The 19,407-nt window shown below is 41.1% G+C and overlaps 1 protein-coding gene across 1 annotated transcript in view; it reads right to left on the bottom strand.

Annotated features, from left to right (window-relative positions):
• The window catches only part of LOC149187196 (dihydrolipoyllysine-residue succinyltransferase component of 2-oxoglutarate dehydrogenase complex 2, mitochondrial-like), a 122,559-nt gene that overhangs the window by 17,633 nt on the left and 85,519 nt on the right, over window positions 1-19,407 (bottom strand). Inside the window, exons 10-11 of the mRNA XM_089411304.1 lie at window positions 5,771-5,861; window positions 5,511-5,621 (exon numbers count right to left, since the gene is read on the bottom strand). Of these exons, the coding sequence (XP_089267430.1) occupies window positions 5,511-5,621; window positions 5,771-5,861 (202 nt within the window). The remainder of the gene's footprint in view (window positions 1-5,510; window positions 5,622-5,770; window positions 5,862-19,407) is intronic.

The following is a 19,407-nucleotide window of genomic DNA, read 5'->3' on the forward strand; positions in this document are numbered from 1 at the left end:
GGGGCTTTGATTGTTGATTCGTTCCCTCACCTTAAATGAGGGGTTAATCCTCAATCCTAGCCTCGTCGGATCCCCCCTATTGACCTATGGTTCTAGGAAGAAGGGCACTACTTGGGAACCCCGATTTTGGTAGCGCAATCTCATTTCCTGTTCCACATTTTTTGTTCCCACTGCACATTGCAAGCCCGCCCTATTTCATCATTTTCCTTCTTTGGGTCCACAAGGCATTGGTACTCCCCCTCCCCTTGTCCACATACTTGGGTCGGCCCTAGAAATGTTGCCTTGGAGGTTGATGCAACTAAATGAACATTGACAGCATATCATGGCCACAAGCAAGAAACACAAGAAAAGAATATTATAAAATGTAAAAGATGGCTGAGACATTAAATATAGCACGTGGGAAAAAGTCAAACATGAGCTCTACCCCTTATCATTATCGCATTCACCCTACTTCCTAGGGCCCATGAGTGCCCCACATCATTAAAGGAACTCATGCACGTCCCAAACCCTGGTGGGAAATGAACTACCCCAACTTAAGGGGGTAATAACTGCTTCACATCATACGTAGCATGCTCTCATTTCTTAGAGCCCCGAGCAATAATATAAAGAAAAATCAAGAAAAGGCAGAAGGAGAATAAAAAGGGGTGGAAAAACAAAGGCTGGGGTAGCTCATGTATCCACGATTACTCCCTCCTACATTTATATACCCAATATGTGGACATCCCTCATCATTGTTATCCTTGTACCTAAGGCATTTGGCTCTGAGACCCCTGTGTCCCCATCCATTCATCATCATTCACATGCCACCAATCCACTGAAGAATGTAGCAGCGACCTGTCTTTCCCCTTAGGGGTTGGGAACACCTAATAAGATCATTTATTAACCACTCCAACCTAGGGAGGTAACACTATTATGAGATCAAAGCCCCAACTTTCTAAAGGAAGCCCCATATGAAGTCTCAATTTTCCCTTGATTAACAAGCTTGGATCGCTTAGATGCACTAATGAATTATTGTACTTGATGGAGAGGATGCAACACTGGACATTATATGTAATTGGCAGGTGGTTTCATCATGGTTTGAGCAACTTAATTCGGGTCCAAATCCACCAAAGGATCATATTGACACCCCTAGATGAAGCGTGTAGAGCCATGGGACTCTCATCATTTGAAAAGCATCATTCCATGCCCATGGGCACCTTCAACACCCTCAACAGTCTGCCCATTGCCCTACATTATTCACAAGATGATGCACTTGGACCATTGTGCCCCAACCGGCTTACCATTTCCCACGTGGTGTGGCAGTTGATCCAAGGCCCAAATGAGGTTTATCTCACCTTTGGAGACATGGGATAACGAGCACCATCATTAAAGCCTTCAATATCAGAGCATTTATAGGCTATTTTATTACCAGGATACCCATGAGACCAGTTTTTGTGCCCCACACACAAATTGGGGCCCATGTGATGATTTACGTGGAGATTAATGAGCCATCCCCTTGTTCGAGATTTATGGAGACCTCTCACACATTTTGGCACAAAAAGGACTCAACGTTGCCTTCCAATCGCCCTACATCAACTTGACGTCATCATTTTGGCTTGCATTTGGATGGTTAATTCATATTTCGTAAAGTTACTTGGTCAGCTCATGAACAAGGGGTGTATCTTGCCTGCTTTTAGTTGGACACACATAAACAAGAGAGAGATCATTTCTAATCACTCATCATCATCACCCCTAGATTGGATCTCTTGAGAAGAACTCGCACTTGTTTCTTTGGCTATTGGAGAATCTTTTCAAATGCATTTTGACATTTGGAGCTAATTAGCATTTCTTCTTTGGAGCTATTTCTTCGATTTTTGGATGGATATATTGCATGTCATCTTGTAAGTCCTCATGTTGATGGAATCTTTCTCTTGAATTTGTTTAATGTATAGAATTGTTGCTCTAAAATATGCTAAAATTGTGCGCTAATTACTAAAAATTAATTTTGGAAGGCTTTCTAGTAGAGTATTGCACGTGTTATTCAACGTATGGCATGTAATGAATTTTCCCAATGGAGGAAGTTCTTGAACTATCCATGAAAATCCATTATCTTTGAAGTGAGTAAATGCTTAAACATGGTACCAAGGGCATCATTTTTAAGCCTCCTTAGAGACGATTTATCTCACCTTGAAGATCCTAAGACTCCATGAGCCCAAAGGACAAGGCGTTGATGCAAGTCCTTGGTGGTCATCTCTACTTCTCATCCATAATTTTCCTCTTAAAATTTGTTCTTTTAAGGTTAGGGTGAAAATCTAGGGCTAGCAGCGAAATTTTAGGGAGGGGACTCTTTGGGAATTCGAGAGATTAAACATCAAAATTAGGGTCTAGGCTACATATGCTCCATGTTTGGTGGGCATCCACTCGAGTTTCATCCATCAGTCTTTTGCCGTAAGTGTTGCTCCAAGAGGGAAAACCTGGGTTCTTCTCCCTCAACATGAGGACTTCCTTGAAGGTTGTATGAGCTTAGTACTTGTTGAAGTAAATCACAAGAAGCCTTTTCTATCGGGCCTTGACCTTGTAAATATCTATTACCATCGGAAAACCTCAAAACCCTAGGTCTTGTGCCTTCCTCTTTAGGGTTTTTCTTAGAGAGCGATTTGCTTCCTTGAAGCCTTGTACCTTTGTTGAGTCTCTCTTTCGAATGAACTTTAGCTTGATCACTTCATGCCCTATACCCAACATATCTATTCTAAGCTAAGTCACAGGACACGTCCTCCAGGGCCCGTGTCCCGTATTTTACATATTGGACACGAAAACGGCCCTAATACGTGTCGAATACGGTTTTTATCGTGTCCTGTAAAATGGAATACGTATTCGCCGGTTTTCGTCGTGTCCTGAATTTGGAAAACACGTATTTCGTTGGTAGAAAACGTTGCCTGCATAAGCTGCAATTTTTTTTGAAAGAAACAAATAATTTTTGAGTGGGGCAGCTTAATGATCAAGTCTAGGCCCTAGTATTGATATGCTATTCATGGTAATGTTAAATTCTTAAAGTAAAAGTGACATTCTCCTTAATCTTCATTTTCATCCTTTTACTTAAATTTTTAACATTACCATGAAATGACTCAGGATGTTTGAGAGTGGTTCTGGCCTCATTGGATTTCATATGGAGAAAGTAGAATTTTAGATTTCATTCAAAATGTAGCAGACTTATCAGTTTTTCAGGATTTCAGGATTGGGAGATTGCAATGTTTCCAGGTGACACCACCTACCCGGGCTACCCCTGCCACCAGTAGAGGACGTGGTCTACCTCCTATAGATCCTACTTCTAGTTCTTCAGCTTCTAGAGCATAGCAAACTCCATTGCCAACTCCACCAGCACCAGCATCTACATCTAGAGGGAAAGGGAAAGCTGTGGCATTTTCTCGCAAGAGGGGTAGAGGAAATCAATAGGATTAGACTTTAGTTATTTTCTTATGTGCTTGTAAGTTGTACATGAACAATGAACATTGAATATTCAAGAATCAAGACCAAGCATATCACATTCTAATTTCTAAATAGTAAATTTTGATTCTATTTATTTTTTTAAAGTGAACTATGAACTTTGAGAAGTAATTATATTTTAATTTGATTAGATAAGCTGCAACCTGCAATTTAATATGGATAAAAAACTATATTTCGGTATATATATATATATATATATATATATATATATATTTTTTTTTATTAAATATATATAAAACGTGTCCCCTGTGTCTTGTTTCCAGGTTGCTGCGTTTCGTATTGAATACTCGTATTTACGTGTCCTCCGTGTCTCGTGTCCTCGTGTCATGTGACTTAGATTCTAAGTGATCTCCTTCCTAGTGGGACTCCTCCCATCAATGAAAATCCGTAAATAGCGAGGGGTTTCGGCTGAGGTGACATTGAGCATCTACCCCATTCTTAGCACTTAGTCTAGCTCTTTGTCTTGTAGGGTTTCCATCTTCAAGGCCTGCTAGATTTTGTAGCAACAAAGACCAGAAAGGTTGAGTTGAAAATATAACATTCAAGTTCATGTTATGTTAAAGAGATTAATTAAGTGGCTCCTCATAAGAATAACAGAATTTGTTTGATTTATATACAACAACTTTCTGCTCAAATGTGCTCAAGCCTCAAACTAGCTTGCAGCTGAGACAAAGCATTTTATTGCATTAGAGAGGGAGAATAATGTCTCTATCAACATTCACACAACTCGCTTCCTACATTGTTCTAGTATCCCGATCAAAAAGGCCTAGAACTTCTTACTAAAGAAGCCACTCAACCAATAGCATCCTCTAGCACCTAGCCTACAACTATTAGACAAAGGGATTGACCAATTACTTCACTTTTCATTCTATCCACAAGAACCCAGGTTGGAAAAGACTGAAAGTCATACAATCAAAATGGAAGAATTTAGAAGTCTGTCAACAGTGCACTATGCATCAGGTAACCCTGAGATCCAATCAACTCTCCATGTCTGAACCAGCACACCACCCACTTCTACCTCATCAACTCTTTCCTTGGATGTAAAGACATACATCAATATAGTGGTTGTAGCTTGAGACATACAAATCAAGCAATTCTTACCTTGAGGATATCTAGATCATTGGAATGGAACAGTACTATCTATCTTTTATTGATAAATGTGAACACTAAAGTGTTTTTCTTTCTGCACCTTTTTCTTTCTAGCTTCCACTGTGGTGGGACACCCCAGGCCCCCCACCCCCCGGCTTTCCTTTTGGCCATGCTCCTCTTGTGTATTTGAATTTGCATTCATACTTCTATTTCTAATTTTATTCTTTCCTAGTTTTAATTTTCTAAAGGTGATACAAATCCTGTCCCCTCTTTTCTTCAGTGCCATTAACCACTTTTGGGCCTTCGCTGTGAATGGAAATTTACCATAATGGCTTTTTCTTTAATTCTATTAATATTCCCCCGTCGACTAGTTAGACAAATTCAGATGTGGAATTTGAATAACATACTATCACCACAAACAGTTGCAATGACATGTTTTTGTACCAAATTAATATCATCAGCAAGATTCCAGGAATCAAGCACTAGCCATCAGATCAAGCTTTGCCTGTAGAATATTGTCCGCAGATAAATATAAATACTGGTGTCAGGGATTAATTTAGGCAATTGAAACTTTCAATTCATACTTATCCAGATACAGTAACGCCGATGTTGAACTCTTTGTGAGCGAGTCTGTTGAAAGCTTCTTAATTTGATAAACAAAGAAATTTAGGATGTATTGCACGATAGCACATTCAATAAGACATATAAACTGCAAAGGAGCAAGATGTAAAATGGCACTAGGAAAGCCTGATTAACAACAAAGATCAAAACAAAATAATTCTCAAAAGTTAGGCACACGTCAATCAGAAACTACATTTTGGATGCCACAAAAGGCAGATGTCTAGAACCTGTGAACGCAAAAGTTTGATGACAAAGTTTTCCATTCCAATCATTATAAGCATGGCTATGCTGTACCAAATAGCATAGAGTGAACAAACCTTTGGTGTACCGACAGCAATGCTGATGTCAACATAATCTCTGTATATAATATCATCACCATCGATGACAGCATTCACTGTAGGTTGACTCTGAAGTGCACTCACTGCACCCTGGATACAAATGAAAGAGAAATTAATATAGCTTGGTTTTGAAGTGTGCCGACTGCATCCAGGCTATCAGATGAATGAGAAATCATAACATCTAGGAGTTGTTATGCTGGACACATATGTAATCAAATCACATAATCTAACTGATTTACCTTTACAAATCCTGACATGAAACCCAGCTTGACACCATGCTTTTCAAGGAAGGCATCTTTATACTCAGAACGAAGTTGCATCAAATTTGTCCTGAATCATAACATTTGACGCACCCAGGAAGATGTTTAAGTTTTCATAAAGACTAAATTGAAGATCTATCAGTATGAATTTCTTAAAAGGATGAGTGAAAGCCCAAGTTTATTCTACAGCTATATGAAACATATAGCATTAAAATGCATTCAAAATTTTACTGGGCAAATTTATAAATGTGCTCTACTTTTCCTTTGTTCCAGGATTCAAAAATATTGCCATTTCGGGCAAAAAGAATGTTTTGCTTCCATACTTCCTTTGGAAGCAAACAAATTCTGATGATTATATATGGTTGGACTGTAACAACGAAAACACAAATATACCACAACTTCAGACAAGAAACATTTATGATCTTTTCACCCTTGCTTCATAAGTACACGTAATTTCAAATGTCCTATCTTTTATGTTCTTTATTATTTAAAGAGCTAATAAAGTTTTCCCCCAGATGGGGTTACAAGCACGGAGCAGAGGGGTGGAGGTGGCGTGGGGGCACTGTGCCACCATCCCACCTGGCCAATAGGCAGGGGGGCTTGGCAACATGCCCCCTGCAGCTGTTATCATAATGCCATTCAATATGTGAGTGTGGGTGTTGACACCAACGCTACAGGAATTCAAGACACAGGACACATGGGAGATCAGGGATATCATCCTGGACAGTGATAGTCACCTGCAACTTGGTGTGTTTCAGCGGTGACACCCTCGGATGGCTCACAAACTAGTGCAAAGCAGTGATGACAAAGGGAGTGGAAGCATACCAGCAATTATGGATAACAGGGCTGCAAATAATGGCCCCTGGGACTTCACCACAAGCCTCACACAGCGGATGGGATTTAAGGTGGTGCATACAGGGCAGATAGCCTGATAAAGATAGGAGGTGTTGGGCTTCTCGATTCTCAGACCCACACAGAGACTCCATGACATTGGTAACGGTAAACGGGGACAGTCTCCCTGTGTCTAACAGGCCACTAGCTCAGGGAGAAGGTCTCTGGACTGCAGAATCAACAGAATATGGAAGGAATGGTGCTCTGACAAGGATAGTACAGCTCCTGAATCAACAAAGCTCACTGCCATCAAGCAAGTCTGAACTCAGACACTTTCAACATTGTGGACAGCCTGCCTGTGCTTCTCACCCAGGCATTACTTTGTGGTTATAGTGGAATCCTTCTGGTTGCAGTGGATACTTCCAGGTTGTTTGCAGTCTGAATTGGCAAGTCTATCAACACGACGGAGAGGTACTACAGAAATCCATCCTCTGTCGTGTTGTTTCCCTTCGCTATCCTGGGTTACAATGCCACGAGGGAAAACGATTGGGAACCTCTATCAACTTTCAATTGGTCACAGAAATTGTAAAGGAGTTAAAAAGGGAGGACAAAGGAGCAGTGATAAGAGGGGCAGCATTCGACAGACTTCCATTGCTTTTAAAGACCCCCTTCCCAGACTCTACGATGCCACTCTGCTAAACACGCCGTGTGAGAGGGGTCACCCAAGAGGCGCACCATACTATGAAGTCCGTGCAGCCCATGGGAACTCACGCCTCCGTGAAAGAGCAAAAGGATCAGCAACCCGCTACCATGAACAGATGCCTAGCTGATGCACGAATAAATAAATCAATTTGAACGGGCTGCGGCGAGTCAGCAAGCTACCAATACATACACAGCGGTGCGGGCAGACTGGCAAGCCTGGATTCTGGACACAGGTCAGACACAAAGCAGAACAAGCCAATACCTTCAGACAGTTGACCTATATTGGTAAATGCAATTTATCCTGGGAAAAGCTCTGAAGGACAACCAGGAAGCAAGAACAGACATGCAGCAGACCCTCGAGCATCTGCATGGCCACCCCAGATACGATGATTTCCACCTGGATCAGATGGATCGACGACTGGTCCGAATCGAGCAACATCTTGGGATTCTACCCAATGTTCCACCAAGACTCCGGTGCAGGGAGATGCACAAGGGGGGCGTGTGGGAGTAGCCTCAAATTTTAGGGAAATTTTGGGGGTGCAGGGGTACGTCGGTGTATATAATTTTTAATTTTATGTATATATATATATAATTCAAGTTCATATTCATTGTTCAATAATGAAAGCACAAATATTAAATAGACTTACAGTACTATGGATACCAATACATTGAAAATTGAAATTCAATCCACACATAAAATTAAATTCATAATTGAATTAAATAATGACATACATTGATCCATCCTCATCATTCATTTTGATACATACATCATTCATATGACATACTCATTATTCATCCATACCATGAGTTCAATAATGAAATATTCAAATACATTGATCCATATCATTCATCGTTCTACAATCTACATTGATTTAAAAATTAAATTCACTCATCATTCTAGAATCTAAATTGAAAGCAAAACATACTAGTATATTACCATATAGTTTGAGGGGGGCACCCAGACGCACCCCCTTTGGGGTGTCTCATCCCCCGCACTGGGGAAACGCACCCCCTTGCGTCTCCCCAAGACTCCCCAAAAAGGGTGCATGGGGAAACGCAACCCCAGTAAACTCCCCGACCCAAGTGCATGGGGTGCGAGGGGTGCGTGCACCCGACCCTGGGGATGTGTCCCCGTGGAACACTGATTCTCACGACAATGCCCCATCCTCCTGCTGATTGAAGATACAGGTTTCTATTTTAGTTGTTGATTTTGTAAATGTTTATGCTTATAGTTGGATAGGATAGCACCATTGTGCCTTTTTGAGTTTTGTCATGCCATGTTTTGTATGTCACTGGCAACTCTACGTACAATACAGTTTTGGTTATGGTCTGGTATTCCTGCAGAGAGGCTAACAAGACTATATAATTATCAGATGTCAACCCTATATTTGAAGGAATAAAAGTGCACTTTACATATAAAATAAATTAAAAAAACTTATAAAGTTTTCCCAACAGACCACAAGCCCTGTGCTCATCATTCACATCCCTTCTACCATTTCCTTTCTTGAAGCAATTTTATTTGAAATATATGCAACAGTAATGAATCGACTTTATCATTACCCTGCATACCTTCACTGGTAAAACAACATTTGTTCACAGTTCTTACCCCTGAGTCGTTTCAGAATAAATGACCGTCACAGAAAACTTAGAAGTTCTTAAAATAATAGAAACCTTAATTTGATGTCAACAAGATCTTCGTCCGATGGTTAAGCAGGGATGGTGACATTCTCCCCTGAAGGTTGAAATTCCCTACAGAAATGGTTTACCCCTCAGTGGTTGTCTCTCCCATGCATGCAAGACATTTCAAGTGGTCGGGGCAAGGTGCAGGTCATGTCTGACTTTGCCAAAATGCATACTACACACCCTACATCCATGGCTTCTTACCAAATAACTCTCCCTGGTTGGTTGTAAGCAAGTTACATCCATTGTAAGATTCTCATACTGATAAAGAACATGCTTTCCACATTGTGATAAGAGGAAGCTTTAGTCAAAAAGATGATCAAAAAAAACTTGAAATTAATGGAGAAAGTTTGTTTCACGGTTGTGTGTGTGTCTTAGTTTAGATTTATTTCCTATTTTCTAGGAGATAGTTTTGATCTCCCTAAATTGAATGTAATCTTATTTATTTTGGATTTTATGGACAATGGAGTAGAGCAGCGCTGCTTGGGCAGTCTCCAGGTGTAGCTTGTCTCACCTATGAGCTGCAAGTTTCAGTTTATTGTGTCTTCCCATTTTTATCTTGGTATCAGAGCGCAGAGAAGGAGCTCTGTGTGAGTTGGGTTTGTGGTGAGTTGAGCCTTTGTGGCTGAGAGCCCTAGTGGTTGAGATTGGAGAGCGAGTAAGCCTCCTTTGCTAGTGAATGCAGGTGTGTAGATCTTGTTCGCAAAGTTGTGCAGCAGTGAATCCTAGCGTGGATCGGAGGAGACTCCATCAGAGATCAGTGGAGCAGCGGATCAACAAGACAAGCTAAGGTTTCCTACAGAACACAAAGAAGGAGATTGTGCAGTTTTATTAAGGGGAAACTGCACAGAAATACGCAGGCATTAAGAGGGAAAACTGCGCAGGTCAAGTTGACTTAGCAAAAACTTCCTCATGTGCACAATGTCTGAGGCAAGACTGCGCAAATGACTTTTTCTGTGCAATTTGTTGTTTTCTTGTGAAACCCTTGCCTACATATGTTGAATGGATTCGTAGATCTATTGAGTGGATCAGTGGATCTGGTGTTGGATCCATAGTTCAGTTGTTGGATTAGTGGATCTAGTGTTGGATCTGTAGATTTGTTGAGTGGATCAGTGGATCTGGTGTTGGATCCGTAGATCTGTTGTTGGATCACTGGATCTATTGATTGGATCAGTGGATCTGTTATTGGAGTCGTGGATCTATTGATCAGACGAGTTACTGGTGGTGCTCGTGAGTTAAAAAGCAAGGCATTATTGAAATTGTTTTGTCACAATGAATAATCACATTGCAGAGACATACCTTAATGAGAGCAATAAGCTTGATGGGTCAAATTATGCCAACTGGAAGTTCAAGTTGCAGACATTACTCGAGGGTTCTAGTGCGTGGACAATTGCAAACGGAGATGAAGCAAAGTCGATTGCAGCCGGAGGTGCCACAGCCGCATCAGTTCAAGATTGGGAAAAGAGGGAAAACAAAGCGAAAGTGTTGTTGAAGATGTCAGTAAAAGACAACATAATCCCTCATATCTGAGACTACAAAACTTCCAATGAGATTTGAATAACACTCAAGGATTTGTATGAAACAAAAAATACAAATTGTGTGTTGTTTCTGATGAGCAAGATTATCTCCATTAAGATGGAAGAGAATGAATCTGTTGCTACATTCATCTCACGGATTAAAAAATTGAAAGACAAGTTAGGTGACATGGGGGAGAAAGTATCCAGCACTGATCTTGTTATAATTGCCTTAAATGGCATGACAGAGGATTATCAAATGTTCATTACATGGCTTGCAACAAGGGTGAAAGCTCCCTCCTTTGAAGAGTTGACAGGGATTTTGATGCAGGAAGAAGAGATATGTAAAAATCTAAAGCCTCAAAATCCAGATTTGGCATTGATGGCAAAGAAGAAGTTCTTCAAGGGGAAACCAACAGGAGGACATAAAAGCAGTGGTCCATCTCAGAAAAATCCATTTCAAGGTATGTCATCCGCCAAAAATGATTTAGGAATTAAGTGTTTTTATTGTGGTTCAGGGACTGCTATAAGAAGAAGAATGATGAAAAGAAACATAGACACAAGAGACATGCAAGGCATTTTGCTGGTGAAGATCTGAATCATGATCTTAAATCATTTGTGTCTGATGTTGCTCTTTCAACTGAGACTGATGAGGCTGGAACTTGGTTTATGGATTCTGGGGCATCCATTCATATGACATGTAATAATTTAAAAAACATTTGTATGATAATTTTAAGGAGACTAACCATGGTGCTAACATCTAACTAGGAGATGACAGAGCATATCAAATTAAAAGGTATGGTGATATTCTTGTGATATTGCCTAATGGTAATATCAGGCGCATCCAAAATGCCATGTACGTGCCTGGGATTAAAAAGAATTTGATCTTTGTATCCATGATTACAGATCAAAATTTAAAGGTAGAATTTTTCAAAACTTACTATATTGTAAAGGATTTGTTGGATCAAAAGTCGGTCGCATCAGGAGTAAGAGTTGGAGGCCTAGATAAGTTGAATGTTACAAGCATGCCACATCAAGCCTTAACTTCAACGACTATGACAACAAAGAATCTTTGGCATCAAAGGTTTGGTAACATCAACCTTCATGATTTATTGTTGTTGCAGAAACAAAGTATGGTTGATGGACTTCGTATTTTAAGAAATGAACATATTGATTGTGAAGATTGTGCACTTGGAAAAATGCACAAGGATGAATTTCCCTCTAACTTAAATAGGAGAAAGAAAGATATAACTCGTGCATACTGATATTTGTGGACCTATGCGAACAAGGTCCTTAGGTGGAGCTTACTATTTCTTGCTATTTATTGATGATCGCACAAAGTTTTAACCCCGTAGAGAAATTACCTGCATATGAATTCTAAAACACAGAAAAATAAATAATGCGAGAGCATAACACATAAAACACATATACACAGAGATTTTCAGACTGGATCCCAAAACCAGGACTACCAGCTTGATTTTTCATTATATTCCTTTCAATGTTACAATACATATTTATACATGCCGAAGCATCCAATACCATGGACCAAAAACCATCGCGTCCAAAACCATGGACCGAAAACCATAGGTAGGTTCGCCCAACCTAATATAGGGTCCAAAAAAATTTTCCCGGGGCATTACCCTGGACCCCGTATAGGGGCTACTTGCCCCCCTCAAACCCCCCGAACAGGGGGGCTTCCGCCCCCCTGTGAACCCCCCACTGCGCAATCGACACAACGAAGGGGGGGCTCCGCCCCCCCTCTAACCCCCCGGTTCACTACGTAAGTTAGTCGTGGAAAGAATATAACACAACCCAACATTCTCCCACTTGTTTTCTTACCACAGGGGGGCACAAGAGAGCTAAGTCATTTTTCCAACCTTGAAACGCCCATTGTTTCTCTACACAAGGAGAACTTCTCAGAGCTCACAGATTTTGTCAATGCATCTGCAATATTCTTCAAAGTGTCCACCTTTATCAGCAACACCTTTTTGTCTTCTATCATATTCCTCACAAAGTGATACTGAACATCAATGTGCTTTGTCTTTGAATGGTAAGCAGGGTTCTTTGCCAAGAAAATTGCACTTTGGTTGTCATAGTCTATCCTTATAGCTCCCTGTACTAACCCCATACTTGAACATAATCTCTGCAACCAAACTGCTTCCTTGCTTGCATGAGTGGCTGCCATGTATTCTGCCTCTGTAGTTGACAGTGCCACTACAGATTGTTTCTTACTCATCCAACTGACTGCACCACCAAATAGGTTAAACACATACCCACTTGTAGATCTTCTCTGATCCAAATCTCCAGCCCAGTCTACATCAACAAAGCCACGAATATCCAACACTCTGTCCAATCCTGGTCTTCCTTGGTAGCACAAACCATAATCACTAGTACCATGCAAATACCTGAAAACCTGCTTCACTGTTATCCAGTGCTCCTTCCCTGGTTTTGACATAAACCTGCTCAATACTCCCACTGCATGTGCAATGTCTGGTCTAGTACGGACCATTGCATACATCAGACTACCGACTACACTTGCATATGGAACACGGGACATATCCTCTTCCTCTTCTTGTGTCTTGGGACACTGTTCAGCAGATAACTTTACACCAACAGGAATAGGAACCTTCACCGGTTTACTATCCTGCATATTAAACCTCTGCAATATTGTCTCGACATACTTCCTCTGGTTTAACCAGAGCTTCCTCTTTGCCTGATCTCTTTTAATTTCCATGCCCAAAATATAGTTTGTAGCACCAAGATCTTTCATGTCGAATTTGGGGAACAATTGGGTCTTCAAATCCCAGATAATTTCTTTGTCATTTCCAACTAGCAACATATCATCCACATACAAGACCAGAGAAATAACACGGTCACCAATTAATTTAAAATACACACAGTGATCTGCTTTGCTTCTGGTGAAGCCAAGTCCCCGTATAAATGTATCAAATTTTTGATACCACATCCTTGGTGACTGTTTTAACCCATACAGAGACTTCTTTAACATGCATACTAGTTCTTTCTTACCCTTCACCGCAAAGCCTTCAGGTTGCTTCATGTAGATCTCCTCTTCTAGATCCCTGTGAAGAACTATTGTCTTCACATCCATCTATTCTACCTCAAAATCAAAAGCAGCAGCAACAAATAAAAGTAATCTAATAGAAGTTACCTTGGCAACAGGAGAAAAAATATCACCAAAATCAATTCCTGGCACTTGGGAAGAACCTTTTGCTACCAACCGAGCTTTGTATTTCTCCACCTTTCCTTCTGCATTTGCCTTCTTCTTGAACACTCATTTGCTGCCAATGGGTTTCCTTCCAGCCGGCAACTCCACCAAATCCCAAGCATCATTTTTGTGCAAAGATGCCATTTCATCAACCATGGCCTCTTTCCAGTGTTTTCCATCCTCTAAATCTACTGCTTCCTTCACAATTTTGGGATCATCATCAGTAATAGATAAAGCAAAATTTGAACAAAAAGCAGATGGACTATACCTTTCTGGCTGCCTTCTTTCTCGAACAGATCTTCTTACACCCGGAGTTTGTGGCTCTTCATATTCTGATTCCTCCTGTGATGTAGTGTCTGATTCTTCCTCCTTTAGCTCAAACTCTATCTTCTCAGGTTCCTTTGGTTGGACTTCATGTTTAATAATATCTTTCACCTCTCTGAACACCACATCTCGGCTGTACACAACCTTCCTTGTTGCTGGGTTCCAAAGCTTATAACCCTTTAAACCATCCTTATACCCAATAAAGATGCACTTTTCAGATTTTTTATCAACTTGGTTCGTTTCTCCTTTGGAACATGTACATATGCATCACATCCAAATACCCTCAGATGTGAAAGAGAGGGTTTCTTACCAGTCCATACCTCTTGTGGAGTCTTATCCTCCAACACTGATGAAGGTGATCTGTTGACCAGGTAACATGCTGTCTCCACCGCCTCTGCCCAGAATTCCTGTCCTAACCCAGCACCACTGAGCATGCTTCTTGCCCTTTCCATCAACGTCTTGTTCATTCTTTCTGCAACTCCATTTTGCTGAGGTGTATATGGAGTAGTCTTCTGCCGTGCTATACCACACTTCTTACAGAATTCTTCAAATTCCTTACTGCAAAGCTCTCCATCGTTATATGTGCTCAGCGCCTTTATCTTCTTCTCTGTCTAGTTTTCCACCAGAGCCTTAAATTCTTTAAACCTGTCAAAGACTTCAGATTTCTTCTTAAAGAAATATATCCATGTATTTCTTGAGAAGTCATCTATAAATGATACATAGTACACAGGGTTACCCAGTGATGGAACATTCACAGGTCCAAACACATCACTGTGCACAAGCTCTAATATATGTTTCGCCCTATTACCACTAGAGGGGAAACTTACCCGATTCTGCTTCCCATATACACAATTTTCACAGAAATCAAAATCCAAAGAGCTATTACTCATACCTTCTAACATATCTTTACCATAAAGTATTCGAAGGCCCTTCTCTCCAATATGTCCAAGCCTTTGATGCCACAACATGGTCTTCTCTCCAAAGACCACTAGATCTTCTCCTCCACTTTCAGGAACCACAGAACTGTTGCACCCATCAACAACAGTGCTACCTTGTAGCTTGTACAGAGTTCCAGTCCGAACTCCCTGCATCAATACCAGTGCTCCGCGAACCATCTTGCAGGTAGCCTTCTCAAACACTGTTTTTACACCTACATCATCCAGCTTGCTTACAAAAATCAGATTTCTAGCCAATGCAGGAATATGCAGAACACCCAGAAGTGTTCTAACCCTTCCACCTTGCAACTTCAACTTTACTTTTCCGCGACCAACGATTCTAGCCTTCCTATCATCCCCTAAGAAGACATCACCACCATCGTATTTATCATACTCACAAAACCACTCTCTATGGGGAGTGAAGTGAAAGGATGCACCTGAGTCAATCAACCATGCCTCATGATCTACATGTGTACTTAAAGAAGCCAAGTACACATCCCCACCTTTATCTGAGGTGGTTTTCGCTTCTGCAGAAGCAGCATCATCAGATCCCTTTCCTTTATCAGGATCTTTAGATTTACAGTCCCTTTTGTAGTGCCCTTCCTTTCCGCATTTCCAGCACACCACCTTTACAGGTTTTCCTGGAGATTTAGATCTCCCTCTAGATTTAGATCTCCCACTCGATGACTTAATTTTGTTTCTGTTCTGGGACCGTCCTCGTACAGACAAGGCATCACCATTCTGGCTCTCCATATTTTTCCTTCTCATCTCCTCCGTCAGCAAGGATGAGACTATTTCATCAAACTACAAGGCAGTTGCATTGCTACCTATTGCAATAACCAAACTATCCCACGAATCTGGTAGAGAACACAACAAACCGATGCACTTATCTTCATCTGAAATTTAATATCAACAGTCGCTAACTGACTTACCACATTATTAAATGCGTTTAGATGTTCTGTCACCGAGTCTCCATCTTTCATGCTCAAGTTATACAGCTTTTTCCATAGGAACAGTTTATTCACCAGAGACTTAGATTGGTACAAAGTCCCTAACTTGTCCCACAAAGCCTTCGTCGTAGCTTCCCCTGATACATTCAGCAATACTGAATCTGAGACACACAATCGTATTGTGCTCTTTGCCTTCTGATCCAACTTCTTCCATTCTTCATCGGACACTCCCATTGGTTTAGTACCCGGATCTACCACGATCCACTGATCTTTATCCACCAACAAATCCTCCATCTTGAGTTTCCACAACTCAAAACTCTGACCATTAAATTTCTCGATCTCTATATTTCCATTGCTCGCCATCTTCTTTCACCACCAGAATCGATCTTGCAGATCTCCCACTGAACAGGGTCTACCACAGGTCCGAGCGAAACCCCTCAGCAGCAAAGGCATCCCCTTGAAGCCAAAACAGCTCTGATACCAAATGTTGGTTTTAACCCCATACAAAAATTACCTGCATACGAATTCTAAAATACCGAAAAATAAACAATGCGAGAGCATAACACATAAAACACATATACACAGAGATTTTCCCACTGGATTCCAAAATCGGGACTACCAGCTTGATTTTTCATTATATTCCTTTCAATGTTACAATACATATTTATACATATCGAAGCATCTAATACCATGGACCGAAAACCATCGCGTTCAAAACCATTGACCGAAAACCATAGGTAGGTTCGCCCAACCTAATATAGGGTCCAAAAAAAATTCCTGGGCGCTGCCCCAGACCCCGTAGAGGAGGGTTACCTGCCCCCCTCAAACCCCCCAGTTCACTACATAGGTTAGTCGTGGAAAGAATACAACACAACCCAACAACATCAAGCCTTAACTTCAACGACTATGACAACAGAGAATCTTTGGCATCAAAGGTTTGGTCACATCAACCTTCATGATTTATTGTTGTTGCAGAAACAAGGTATGGTTGATGGACTTTGTATTTTAAGAAATGAACATATTGATTGTGAAGATTGTGCACTTGGAAAAATGCACAGGGATTAATTTCCCTCTAACTTGAATAGGAGAAAGAAAGATATAACTTGTGCACACTGATATTTGTGGACCTATGCGAACAAGGTATACTTGGGTATACTTTCTTAGAAGAAAAAGTGATGCTTTTGAGTACTTTAAAGAACTTGCGGAATTAAAAAGTGCTTGAAATAGGTGTATGCTTGTGTTTGGTTTTAAATTGTTTGTGTTTTAAGTTTATTTGCTTGAACTGATATAAAACATATAACAGCAAATAAAGCAGCAAATACAATGCAGCAACAAGCAATCACACATAACAACAACATAATATGGAGTTCACCCAAAACTCTGGGGCTACATTTCCTTGAGCTCTAGTCAACTCGACTAGGCTCTCTGGGATTATGGCAAAGTCCTTTTACAAGCTCCACACTCAACTCCACTGGTTTACACTAAACACAATGGGCTTAGAACACCATCTTATCCCTGGCTCTAAAGCTCTCCGACTTTCTGGCTCTGGCTCTGGCTCTGCCTCTGGCTGTTGCTCGTGGCTCTGGCTCTCGGCTCTGGCTGTTGCTTGTGGCTCTGGCTCTCGCTCTGGCTCTTGGCTCTGGCTCTGGCATCTCTGAGCTCTCTCTTGGCCTCCGCGTGCCTTTGTAGTCCGCTTGACCTCCAGCAACTCTCGGCAACCTTCAAATGACCTTTTTTTCAATCCTCCAACTCCCTCGGCACTTGTGCTCTCTGTGTTTTTATCATGCATCGGTTACAGTCCTCCATCATTGAAGAACCCGATTGTTTCCTCCCAAAAGTCCGTTTACAAATGGAAAAGAACAGGCAGGAAGGAAAACACGGTCGTTTTCCCTTCCTCTGGTCGTGTCAGCCAAATAACGGAAATACACAGGAAACACACGCGAAACATATCATGGGCCTTTAGCCCGGACTTCAAATACTAATGAATCAGCCATATAAACCTATCGAGTCTGTCCAAATATCGCTTATCGCTATCGCATGGCGTAATGGCCAAAAAAACCCAATACTCGGATAATACACAGAAAATCTGAAAATCCGGATTTCAAAACCTATGAAGTCACGTCCATAATTCGTATTGGGTCCGCCTTTTTATCGGCATATCACAAGTCGCAATCGCAATGTGCATTGGCCCTGGTATCAGGGGTTCGCCGATTGCCAATATCGCCGATCGGCCCATCGGAACATCGGCATATCGCATATCGTTGTCGCAACGGCCCCAAGGGTCTTCCCTTTGGTCATGTCAATCGCTGATCCGCCGATCAGATCCTAACCGTTGATCCGCGACCTCTAATCCGACAACTAATAGTATGTTTCGAACACACAACTTACATGGGGATTAACCGCCCGAAAAAGCGGTTTCCTCTCTCCTCCGCCATGCCACGCGTCAATCAATGTATGGATTCGGGCGGAGCCCGTCCAATACCGCTTACTACTCGAAGCCCACCCGAAATACCGCTTACTACCCCTTCCTTTTGAAACTCAAAAGGTTCACTTGTTTGATTTATAAATCCATCGGGTCCGCGGAAGGCCTTGTGCATGTTTTAAGTCATTTCCCTTTGTTTATTGTGATGCGAGGAACTCTAAGGGTTTTTATGTTAAAAAACATATTTTTCCATTAAATCCCATTCATATAAGAATTTGGCTCATTTTCAAAGGACAAAGGCAAACTTCTTTTTGCGATAACTTCTTCATCGGAAGTCCATTTTAGCCCATTCAAATTGCAGTAGATTCAGAATGAAAAGATCTATGCAATGGGACTATTTCCAAGAGCATCCTTGGACTTTCATTTTCCTCTGTGGGGAACACTTCAGACTTAGAAGTCTATCCAAGATCCATTTTGGATCAAAGGGTTTCCCCACATTGGGGTTTGTCCCTGGCTAGCGCCACATCTTGTGTCCTCTTGTCTTGGCTTGTCTTCTGCAATTTATGTTTATGTTCTATCTGCAATTTACTTTAATGCTGATGTGATTGTTAATCTGGAAAAGATATGGAGCTAACTGTGAAAATTGAAATAAATTGCTCTAAGCATAGAACATACCTAAAATTAACAAATGCACATTTATTCTCATCCTTAGATCTAAATGAATCTCAGATATTAGATCTTAGGGTAATCCAAACGATCATTTAGAAAATAAAAGGAGAAGAGAAGAGGAAAAGATCAATTCATTTTTTCATGAGCATTTGAGAAAAAGAAAAGAGAGAGCAAGGAGAAAATTTCTGAGCAGTGAAGGAGAGCAGCAAAAAGACATTTCAGCAAATCTATACAGTGTCATTTATTGGCACACATCCTAAGGCAAAACCATACAGTAGGAGAAAGGCACAAAATCGAGGAAGAGGGACAGCAGCAAGGGCACGAATTTCGAGGCAATCGTACTGCTAAAATCCATGCTATCTA

Source organism: Pinus tabuliformis, chromosome 3_1 (genome assembly GCF_031772625.1).
Source record: "Pinus tabuliformis cultivar Carrire ecotype Pingquan chromosome 3_1, CPIR1, whole genome shotgun sequence".
Lineage (NCBI taxonomy): Eukaryota > Viridiplantae > Streptophyta > Pinopsida > Pinales > Pinaceae > Pinus > Pinus tabuliformis.